Source organism: Solea senegalensis, linkage group LG5 (genome assembly GCF_019176455.1).
Source record: "Solea senegalensis isolate Sse05_10M linkage group LG5, IFAPA_SoseM_1, whole genome shotgun sequence".
NCBI lineage: Eukaryota > Metazoa > Chordata > Actinopteri > Pleuronectiformes > Soleidae > Solea > Solea senegalensis.
Window position 1 is genome coordinate 15,622,383 of NC_058025.1, and position 11,460 is coordinate 15,633,842.

General features: G+C 38.6%; 1 protein-coding gene across 1 annotated transcript; it reads left to right on the forward strand.

Moving 5' to 3' along the window:
- The first annotated feature begins 606 nt into the window (after nt 1-606).
- Nucleotides 607-9,494, forward strand: letm2 (leucine zipper-EF-hand containing transmembrane protein 2). The gene is made up of 11 exons (XM_044026725.1): nt 607-885; nt 1,707-1,780; nt 2,136-2,670; nt 3,329-3,472; nt 4,044-4,187; nt 4,307-4,510; nt 5,173-5,292; nt 5,421-5,540; nt 6,133-6,231; nt 6,600-6,668; nt 7,806-9,494. The coding sequence occupies exons 2-11, from the start codon at nt 1,734-1,736 to the stop codon at nt 7,860-7,862; spliced, it is 1,539 nt and encodes a 512-aa protein (XP_043882660.1). The 5' UTR covers nt 607-885; nt 1,707-1,733; the 3' UTR covers nt 7,863-9,494.
- The last annotated feature ends 1,966 nt before the right edge of the window (nt 9,495-11,460 follow it).

The window sequence follows — 11,460 nt, forward strand, 5'->3', positions numbered from 1 at the left end:
TTCACACAATGCTGATTGAGCCTGTCAGATCCACACAACTCTGTGTTTCTCAGTACAACAGTGTTTTGTTGTGTCTCACCAAAGGTATGGGGAAGGTTTAATGTCACTGCCTTCCTCCTTGGCTAACAAAGGATCCCAGAAATGTTTCTTCCAATCCTCAAATCCCTGACACATACAGAAAACAGTTTTAGTGAGTATGTTGACAGACAGTCAATGTTGTTCAATGTATATTTATTGTAGTTACCCAATGCTGTGCATGATGTTATTATTGAACTGTAAAATTATTAGGACATATACCAAATATACCAAGGCTATATTACAGATATTATGGAAGAACATATTAGAATGCAACAATACATGACGGTCTAATCAACAACAATGTATTTGCTTTAATCTGAAGCTTATCAGTTAACAGTTAACATTATATGCTTTTTCATACGATTCATATGAACACACACACACACACACGCGCGCGCTTTCAGGTAAAATAGCAGTACTTGGAAAAGTACCAACGCCATGATGTACGCCCACTTATATCAAGCGATGGGCGGGGCCTGTGGCCTGTGCGGGGCGTTTTGCAGCGTTGAGCACTGTAAAACGTGTGCGCATGCCCTACTTGATATTCCAGCACAGCTGCTCCCTCTGTACTCCCGACTGAGTTCAGGGAACGGACAGCGGACATAATATCTGTCACTGACCACGTCAGGACCGGCACGAAAGCCAACAGTAGATGGGTTTATCTTTACTACGTCACTTGTTACTTTCGCTCCCGTTTTTATCGCCCGGTTGTTGTGGATGGATTATAGTATTCACGTGTCACCGAGAATCATCACATCACGCCACCCAGTCAGCAGCGGCAGCCATAGCTCGCTCGTGACGCCGGAGGTGAGTCTGTGCTTCCATTTCAATGGTTAGCTGTTCGCTATCAGTATGCTAAGCTAACGGGATAACATGCTAGGCTAGTCAAGGCGAGTGGTGCGGTGTTTACTTGTATACTGGTAACGCTCAGTTTTTATTTTAGTGTCGTGTTAGATAATTAGTCGTTCTATTGTTTTCAGCCGTTTCATTTGTTCTGGCTGTTACTTAACGATACTCTTTTACTGGAAAATAACCGAAATGTTACGAATTTCCCACCGCGTCACATGCATGACGGTGTACGTTTGTTATGACCATTTAACAACAGTCGTGTTCTCGGGTTTGAGTGTCAGTTTGTGGGAAATAAAGGCAACACGCGGATTGGATATAAGTATCCGATATGACAGAAGTGCAGAGGGCAGCGTGGCGTTACATAATCATAACTCGTGAACATGATGACGTTGGAAACCACTTTGTATTCGGTGCCAGTCTGAAGTTGGTTTGTTAGCTATCCTCAAACTGCCAGGCTCTTACCTGAAAGCGTGCCATTTGTTTTTTTGTTTGTTTGTTTTATTGAATGTTGACATGAAATTGGACGAGTTGGGAATAAACTGCATTATCTGTCTGATAACAGCTGGTTAGACTTGTTCATTTGATCTGTTGTGTTTGTGTTGTTTCATATCATTTAATTTAATTTAGTGGTCCGATTGCAGCTTGCAGAGCAGTGTAACATGGTCTGTATTTTTCCAGTTAGCCGGTGTATAACTGCACCGTGTGAGTGAAGTGTAATTGGACACCTGTCACACCCCTCCTCTCTGACTCTCTGTCTGTCTCTACATGTGCTTTAACAGAATAGAATACCGTAGTCTTCCCCTACAATGGCGGTCTTTGGTCACCAGGTGATCGTTGCAGTCACAAGAACAAGGTAAGTTGCAGTGGCATGCATAAGAAAAACGTAAACAGACTGTAACTAACAAGCTCCCAGTTCCACTTGGAGATTCAGTTTCTAATGAAAAGGCTGCAAGTAGAGTATATTTGTGATTTGTAACTGTAAAGAAATTACCTTATGATAACGTGAAGCACATGAAGCCCTAAAAAGCTTTTAACATGTTTCTATTAAATGAAATAATGATCAGAATTGTATCATTGGTCAGTTGTATCAGTTCATCATCTACACACTTGAGTGATACATTTGCACTTTATGCATGTCTTCTTCTCCTCCTGCAGAGTATTTTGTACTTATTAACTGATATTAACTTTTTTCTTATCTCTGTCAACAGGGGATCATATTTGTTGTCTAAAAGGCACAGCTGTTCCTCTCTGTCCTCCAAAGCCTATCTCCACATTGACCCTCCCCGCCACGTCTTGTCCTCTTCCCCACTCAGACATTGCCGCTATGGCCACCCCCACTGTTACCGAGGCCATGCCCTCAGCCGTGGCCACAACTCTGCCCTGCTTGCCCGCTCTCTACACAGTTCAGGTGTCTGGCTCCAGGACATAAAGCAAGAAGACACTAAGTCCTCACTATCCGCTGCACAGGATGCTTCTTCAGTAGCTAAAAGGGACTCAACATCCATCGTTTCCAATTCTCAACCTCCATCAGCTTCTCCACCAGCATCTACCACCACAGCGGCCACTGTTTCTCCAGTGCAGGAGAGGACAGTAGTGAAAAAGTCTGTGTATCAGAGGATTGTAGATGAGTTGAAACATTATTACAATGGCTTCCGGTTACTTGGAATCGACATTAACACTGCAGGGAGGATGGTGTGGAGGCTTTTACATGGACAGCTTCTTACACGCAGGGAGAGGAGACGGGTAAGAGAAATTTAATATTTATTGTTTGTTATGATTATTCAGTTTTCTGAATATTAAATTAATACTTAATATTCCAAAAGTGAGCAAGAGCAGATGAGTTTCATCAAATTAACTCAGCGTGGTTTTGTTTACAAAGTTCTTAATGATGAGATGCTCTTTACGATGAACCTTTGCTTCAAATTATCTAGTACATAAGTTGTAATGTTTTTGTGGCCTCAGTTTGAAAAGTTACTGGTAGATTGATAACTCAATCTCTTAATGTTGTGTCAATCACTGACTGATTGATGTATACATGTTTCAATATGATTATGCAGGCAGTCTTGAAGATTCAAGCTGTGCACATGCCAATGTAAATTTATATTTAGGGCTATTTTTGATGAGTACTGACTGGGTTTCAGTGCTGGTGTAATGGATCTTACTGACTTGGACACTGAGTCATTGATTGATGACTGATGTCATGAATCTACCAGCTCATGTTACCACATTTTGTTAAATTATTAGTATATATATTTTTTATTGTGATCTTTTCCCACCTGTACTCAAACATGTAATTTTGATTATCATGTGTGTTATTTTCTTCTGTGGTGTATATTTCATTAATTGTTTCTTTTCCGCTAATTGCATTTTTTACATGACTGCTCTCTTTCTGTGTTTACAGCTGTTGAGGACCTGTGCTGACCTCTTCCGTTTGGTGCCCTTTATTGTGTTTATCATTGTTCCTTTCATGGAGTTCCTTCTGCCCGTTTTCCTCAAACTCTTCCCAGAGATGTTACCCTCCACCTTTGAGACGGAGTCCAAAAAGGCATGTGAACATGTGCACACAGACACAAACAAACTCTGCCTCCTGAATGACCTGTGACAGGGTTCATTTTGATTATGTAACCTGTGGCTGTTTTACTAAGAACCTTTGGCCATTCAAGCAGCTGACATTAATCTAATCAGGGCAATTACTCATGGACCTGTGACATAATATATGTTACACATTCTCTTCAAACCTGCAAACATGTTTAAAAGGCCTAACAATCAAACTGAACCTAATCTTTTAAACCTAACTTTTGTGATTGGCCTGTTTCTGTAGTTGTAATAAGCCAGTAGTATAGTTCCTCTTTTAGATGGGAAAAAGCACTAAGTTTTTAGGGTAAATTAGTCTTTTCCTGGATGTACTGGATCATGGTTGAGTGATTAACAGAAATGCTGCCATGCTCCTGGACATCAGAAATGTCTGGCCTCTCAACATTTGACCTAAAGTCAATCAAAGGCAGACATATTTAAAGGATTGTTGAGGGTAAATTCGGTAAAAACGTACATTTATAAATGTACATTTATAAAGGATTTTTTTTAAACTAAGCAGTGTCTCCTCCCCTCTTGTGCAGGAGGAGAAGCAAAGGAAGGGTCTAGCCGCGAAACTGGAGCTTGCCAAGTTTCTCCAAGAGACCATCGCAGAGATGGCGAGAAGAAACAAGGCTAAAGCTCACACAGAGGATGAAACACAGCGCTTCTCCACATATGTTCAAAAGGTATACTACAGAAACATTCTCAACATCTCATATGACCACAAACGAGTCAATGGTAGCTCATCCAAAAACAGCATCCAGTGTTGATTGTGTTTTCAGTGATATCTGTGTATCATTGACAGGTCCGGGGCACAGGTGAGCAGCCAAGCACAAAGGACATTGTTCGGTTTTCAAAGCTGTTTGAAGATGAACTCACGCTAGAGAACCTGGAGCGACCCCAATTGGTGGCTCTGTGCAAACTACTGGAGCTGCAGCCCATCGGCACCAACAACTTGCTGCGTTTTCAGCTAATGATGCAGCTCAGGACCATTAAATCAGACGATGAGGTGAGATGAAGGGCTGGGACCTGGTTGTTTTTCAAGAATGTTATCAATTTAATCTTCAGAAGACAAACTAGAACTAGACAAAGGTATTGAGATGGTTAGGGGCACACAGTCCCATTTATTTTCTACCTTAACATCTAACATTCTTTTGTGAAATATTTTTTGTAGTATCCTGTGATGAATCAAGTCTCTGAAAACTGAAATGATATTGCTGTGAAATTTTTATAATGTTTTTGGAGCATCCACAATCTAAAAGTATTAAGAGTATTAGAAGTTTAAAAGTGTTCTTATCTTAAAGTTTGTTCAGTTCCTCCTCATATGTAGCTATCATGCAATGACACAGGGATCTTTAGCGTTTAAAACGGTTACTGCTATCCCATTTGAACTCATTGAAGGGTGTGGTTTTATTAGGTTGCCAGATTTTTTGGAAAATACGGAAGTAAGACATTGCAATTCTACCTAACTTTACACTGTGTTAATGCTCAAGCATAACAAATTTCGCACTTACACTTACTAATGAGCTAATTATATATATATATATATATAATTTATATAAGAATATACTTGTGGCGTCATTGTCTCACATCATGGTCATTTTATGTCTCAATATAATACATTTCTTACATATAGTACCGTTGACCTTCTCCCTCTTCATGTCCTCACAGATGATTGCAGCAGAAGGTGTGGCAGCGATGAGTGTGTCAGAATTACAGGCAGCATGTCGTAGTCGTGGGATGAGATCTCTGGGTATTACCACTGATCAGCTACATCAGCAGCTGCAACAGGTGAGCAACTGAATGATATTATTTAGAAATCCACAATTTCCGCCCCTTTACAGGTGAACCCTTTACCCTGAACAGTTGATTTGTTGTGCTTTGCTGTCCTTTCAACAAATGTTCTTCTGCTCCATCAGTGGTTGGACCTGCACCTGAAGGAGAATGTTCCTCCATCCTTGTTGCTGCTCTCCAGAGCCATGTATCTGACTGAACTCAAACCAAAACCCCCAGCCATCCCGCCTGTTCCTAAACTCGAGGTTTGATCTCTTACCTCCACATTTTATACTTATGTGCTGATTAGAAAAAGCTTAACATTCCAGCAGTAAAATAGCTGGTTCACAGGTCACTGATTATTGTTATGTTCACTCTTTGCACTCCTTACTAAAAGCTGTTTCACAACTATGTTGAAAGAACAGTAATATTTGAATAAGACAATAAGCAAACATGGGAATCATTTAACAAGTAAAGTTAGTTTTGTATTTTCTTACTTATTAATAATACTACTTATGTTAAGATATTGAAATTACATTTAAATCTCATTAAAAAACCCAGAATCTATGAACATGCCAATTTCATGTTAAATTGCTGGAGAAGACAACATTTTAACACTACAGTTTAGAGTCAGTTTTATCACTTCATTCTTAAAATATTGGACCACAATGTCTAGACTGCCAATATTTGCACATGATAAATACACGATTATCCTGCACAGGGAAAGTTACATGTGCACCACTTGTTTGAGCAGTGAGAGACTTAATCAAATACAGCCACGGACAATAAATAGACCCAAGCAGTTAGTCTTTTGTTGGTTGCTGTCTTCTTATCAGAGGTTTGTTGTTGTTTTTGCAGAAAACAGCTCCTCCCCCAGTGGATAAAACAGAAGCAAGCACAGCCTCCGTGACTACGGACATGTTGACAGATCCTGCTCTCATCATCAAAGACGGTTCGGTCAGTGCAAACACACAGGAGCATGACATGAGAAACTGTTTTGATGAGTCAGAGGAAAGTGCAGTCTCTGCATTTCAGAATAGAACAGAGGCTGCACAACAGGTTTTAATTCCAGTCGAGTCTTTGGATGTTTTCATATTCTTAAGTGATCATAGATGTCGATGCATGTAGAATTATACAACTAAATACTCGAACAGAGAAAAGACAATGATGTTTAATAAAAACAACTGGATTGACCATTATGCTTTTGAAACAACCGTTGATTGTCAGTGAAGATGTGTTTTCATTTTTAATGACCCTATACAATAAAAAGTTGAGGGAGTGGTTGTTGAAAAGAACCATAAAACATTGTTGACTTTTTGTTATAGGTGGAGGAGTTAGAAGACAAGGCGCCTCTGGTCTCTGAAAAACCTCTTACACCTGCTGAAGTCCTGCAGGTGAGCACACAGTGTTACTCAGACCAGCAGCAGCCATGAAAACCAGTACAGGATTTACTCCTTCATAATCCAGTTCTTCTTATAATGTACACTAAGAGGTGTAATGCTGCCCTATACAGTTCGAACCTTTCTATCTGGTGTTCAGCCATTTGAAAGAATCCAGTTAGTCCTTCCATTCTTTGATCATCATCACATGGCGAGCTAATCCCCAACAGTTTGACACAGCAGTTACTGATGGACATAAAGTACAGTGAGTAAAAGTAATAGAGACTGATTTTGAGAAAGAAAGGAAATGTGTTGAACGGAGGAAAAACTGTGATACAGAAAACTGAAGGAAGATGGAAACCGATGAACAGCAAGTTGCTCTGTGAGGTTTAAAAATAGCTGATAAATATAGACCTGTCACTGTCACACAGGCTTCCAACTGAGTCTGTTTAATAACTGGTCATTTAACGAGACACTTCAAAGTCTGTTTGATATTGAGAAAAGCAGCACACATTTGTTTTGTGTTTCTCATAGTCCGTCATGTAACTGTGGTTTATTCATTGATTTTCCCATCAAAAGTCCCATCCATGATATAAGGGTGTCATATTTTTTACCAAAATAGTAGTGAGTAAGATGACCTAAAAGTAGTGTTTTATCTGCTCCCCTAGATTACCAGGCTGTGGTCTAGGCTCGCCACTGGGCATGAGTGCACATGTATAACTAAAGCTAGATAGTTATACATCATTAAAGTGATAATTGACTTCCCTTTAACTCTCCCCCTCTGATGCTATAAGCGTTCTTGACTTCATATATTAGCACTTTTGGGCAACTGGCCTGTCGCTAACATCAGTCTCCCCCTGAAGTTGTAGGCCTCGGTCTAACCGTTGAACCGAGTAGCCACACTTTACTCGGTGTTCTTCATTTAGTTTTGCTATGGATATAGACAAAAAATAAAATACTACGAGGTGAAGATTAATTCAGTCATGCATGAGGATTCTTGGCTTTTTACTTCACAACCAGTCAAAAATCACATACGACAGCCTGAAATGTGTGCATGACACTGTTAACATTAAAAATTTAATTGTTTCATGTCACCCAGACTGATTGTCAGTGGGAAATACTGGATATTAAACTAAGCTCTTTGTTTCACAGGCTAAAGCGGCAACAGAAGTGTCCCAGAAGAGCAAGATGAGTGCCAATGGTGTATGAAGAGAAGCAGGAACATCTGGACTGAAAGGGTGATGGAGCCCTGTCCTATTTAAAGCCCCTCTCTGTGTAATACCTTCTCCCCTCTTTGGACCAGAGGGAGAGGAACTGGTGTTTCAGGGATTTGGCTAATAGCAGATCACATAACTCATCCAGGAGTCCTGTTGGCTTCTCATCCCTCTGTTAACACCCAAGAAAGGTCTGCTGCTGCTGCTGCTTCTTCGGCTCCGTCTTGGCAGCTGCTTCATCCAACCTTTTACCCTTTGCTTTCACTTTTGTGCACTCCGTTTGTTGTAACTCTCCATTCGAGCTGGACGAACTAGCCTGAAGTGTCACTGGACCCACTATCTGCTGCTGTGATGATGTGTTTGTCTGAGAAGTAATTCACAAACTGCCCATGGCGGATTCTGGTCAGTCATCTTAATCAGTGGTGTCTCCTTGCAGTCTAAACAGTCTCCTCCTCCTCCTGCCTGTAAATTTGTAAATATCTTGTATAGTTTCATCCCTGTCTCACCTCACAGCAGCAGCTCTGTACAGTTTGCTATGCAAAGGCCTTCAAATGAATTTACTTGAAGGGATCTCCCTTTTCAGTTTTATTCTGTTATTATTTAGTTCAAGTTGAAAAAGACTGTCCAGTTTTTGGCTGAATACTTCGCCGTCGCCGTCTTACCCAAAACACCAAGAGTCGCCACATTCTCAGCCTGCAGTTTAATAAAAAGCATACGGTTCAGTGGAAATGTCATAATGTCATTTAGTCTGTGGGTGGACCAGCAGATGCAGACCGACCTTGCCTGTCAACACAGTAATGTAGTGTTGTTTCCTGCTGCTTCAACTGGCAAATGAAGACTGGGATGTGATTAAGAGAGTGGTCACTCCTTTTTACCGCAGATGTAAAACGCTGTCTGCTCCCACTATTAAACCACTGATTTAAAAAAAAAAAAAAGCAATCAAAATTTATTTTATACGCACATATACATATATTTGTACAGTGTATGGATTGTGTTTTTAACACTACGGTGCAAATACCTGTTTGATTTATAAAGAGAAAAGTCTACTATCTATGAAGATACATTGTGCTACTAATGTGGAGGATAAGCTTTAACTCTGAAGCCACGGATGAGATTGATGTTATTTTTAGTATTGTGGCTCTAAAACAGGTAAATGTGTAGCATGATGACTAAGTCGCCCTAATTCCTTACTTTAGTAAGCGCTCATAAAAAAAACTGTTTATGACCCCAAGTTGTTATTGGAAGGTTTACAATATAGATATGTGATATCAATAATAGCTGTGTACAGTACAAATACAGTTGTGTGTGTTTGTTACCTTCTCATCTCCCTTTAACATTTGTCAAATATGGAGAAACTGAATTTCATTGCAGCTGATGAGAGTTTTTGTTTCCACCATTTTCCCTCTACTATTTTTCCATAGCTACTTGCCTATGTGGTGGATGCTGTAAATGAGAATATTTTTTTAAGCGCATAAATAATTCATGATGAAGATTTATAAGTTGAGTTAAAGGGTTCATGTTTGCCTTCTTCCTTAACGGATTGTCTCCACTGTATTCTTATTGCACTTTGGTTATTCAGCTCGGTGTCTTTAAAAGATGCACCTTGACCCTCCCATTTTATCCACGTTTATACCCAAATCCAACTGAGTTGTGTCATCACCAAAAAAAAAAAAAAGAATTCTGTCAGGTGTTGTTATTTTTATGGAGATTAAGAAAATATTAAAAAGAGAGGCAGAATTGTGGCTTTATTGTTTCGATCTGAGGTCACACTAATAACATTTTCCAAGACTTTCCCCATATTTCCTTTTGGATTTGAAGTGATATTTGATTTTTTGCAGCTTATATAATAATGTCTCTACCACACAAATGGTGCTTTTAAAAGGGAGCTGCCCCTGCTGTCTGGCTGAACGTTTCATTTCACTTTCACCTCTCAGACCACAGCCTGCATCAGTGTTTGACATCCATCAGTGTTTTTTTGTATGTTTCTAATTTGTACATAAAGACAGTCTTGACAGAAAATGCTTAAAATATCACAAATGTCACAGAAAAAGAAGAAGAGGTGGAGATGTTGGTGTTTAAGTAACTGTGCAATGGAAACAGACTTGACGAATAAATGAAATATGTGACACTAAACGTGTATTAATACTGATCTGAAACCAAGCTTCCTCAAGTTAATGAATAAACGACAAAGGTTCATTTGGTTTTGCTTTCTACATTGTTTGAATGTTTACTTTGTCATGTTGCACTCTCATTTGAAGCAGTTTAATTGCACCCGACTGGAAGATTAGTTCCACCAGGTTACTCACAGTACTCACATAACAGTAGTGGACATGCATGTCCATCAGTTTGTATTCTCTACTGCTGGTTTTCTAGAAATTGGCTTTAACGTAGCTGCTGGTGTTAGTGGTTGAAACTTAATCCAAGATATCTTTCAATTTCAATAGAACTTTCTTTGTTCCCAATTTAAAAGGCACAGTGAAGCAGGCACACGTGTACAGTTACGTAAGTTGAACATTTTTTTAAAACAGTATATTTGTGTAAGGTGCAACCACAATAGAATATTAACATGAAGTGTATATAGTATATATGCTTTGTAATAAGTCATCTTAAATAACAATGAATAGCTAACTGGAGCAGTAAAGTGCATGGTGAGATAAAAAAGGGGAATGTGTTGAGGCATGTGTAATGGGGTTTAGGAGTTGAAGAGCAGGACAGCTTGTACAAAGTTGAGTACAAAATGTAAAAAGTACAATGTAGATATTGTATCTACGTTAAGAATAATTAAACATATCATGAACTTGAATTACTGTCATTATGATGTTATATCTGACTCTGGAATTAGAGATACTATTCTGCATAATAATAATAATAATAATAAACCCCATATAAAGTATAAAAAGCATGTTTGAATGTTACTAGTAAAAATTAAATTACAGACACCTGTAACTAGTTCTGACAAGTAATGATGTTGCAGATGATTAAAATAATGACTCAGTCCTCATCATCTTCCTAAAGAGGTGTCAGAGTTTTGTGTGTTTGGTTGTGAAGAATGTGTTAAGAAATAAAGCTTTTATTTCCTGATGTAGTGTATATAGATATATACATTTACACATATATATATATATACACACACACATATATATTTATATATGTATATATATATATATATATATATATATATATATATATATATATATATATATATATATATATAGTGATAAAACTTTGTTTTTGGTCACAAAATCACATGTATGTCATTTATATAGCCGAATGTTTGCAATAGAAGAAATCCCTGCATATTTTTTGTTTTGTTTTAACAACATACATATTTAATAACATAGACTGATAATTTCATACAGAAATGTAGAGCATCTGGCAGTTATGGGCCATTTCGATATCTTAAAAAGACCTTTAAATGACAAACGAGTGAATAACATGAAGAGAAGGTATGTGCTATTTAAAACTTTGTGGCTAGTTTGGCTACTGTTTGAGTTCTATAAATAAAAAATAACATAACCACATCATCAAAATGTGACTCCAAATAAGCGCGGCATGGAAATTCACGTTTGGTGAAAGCACAGCATGAGAATTGC

What these genes read in the sequence shown, in the direction of transcription:
- letm2 (XM_044026725.1), top strand. Translation starts at nt 1,734, where the DNA reads ATGGCGGTCTTTGGTCACCAGGTGATCGTTGCAGTCACAAGAACAAG. An exon ending in TCTCCACATATGTTCAAAAG is followed by an intron (nt 4,188 to 4,306) that starts GTATACTACAGA and finishes TATCATTGACAG; the next exon opens with GTCCGGGGCACAGGTGAGCA. An exon ending in CACCTGCTGAAGTCCTGCAG is followed by an intron (nt 6,669 to 7,805) that starts GTGAGCACACAG and finishes TTTGTTTCACAG; the next exon opens with GCTAAAGCGGCAACAGAAGT.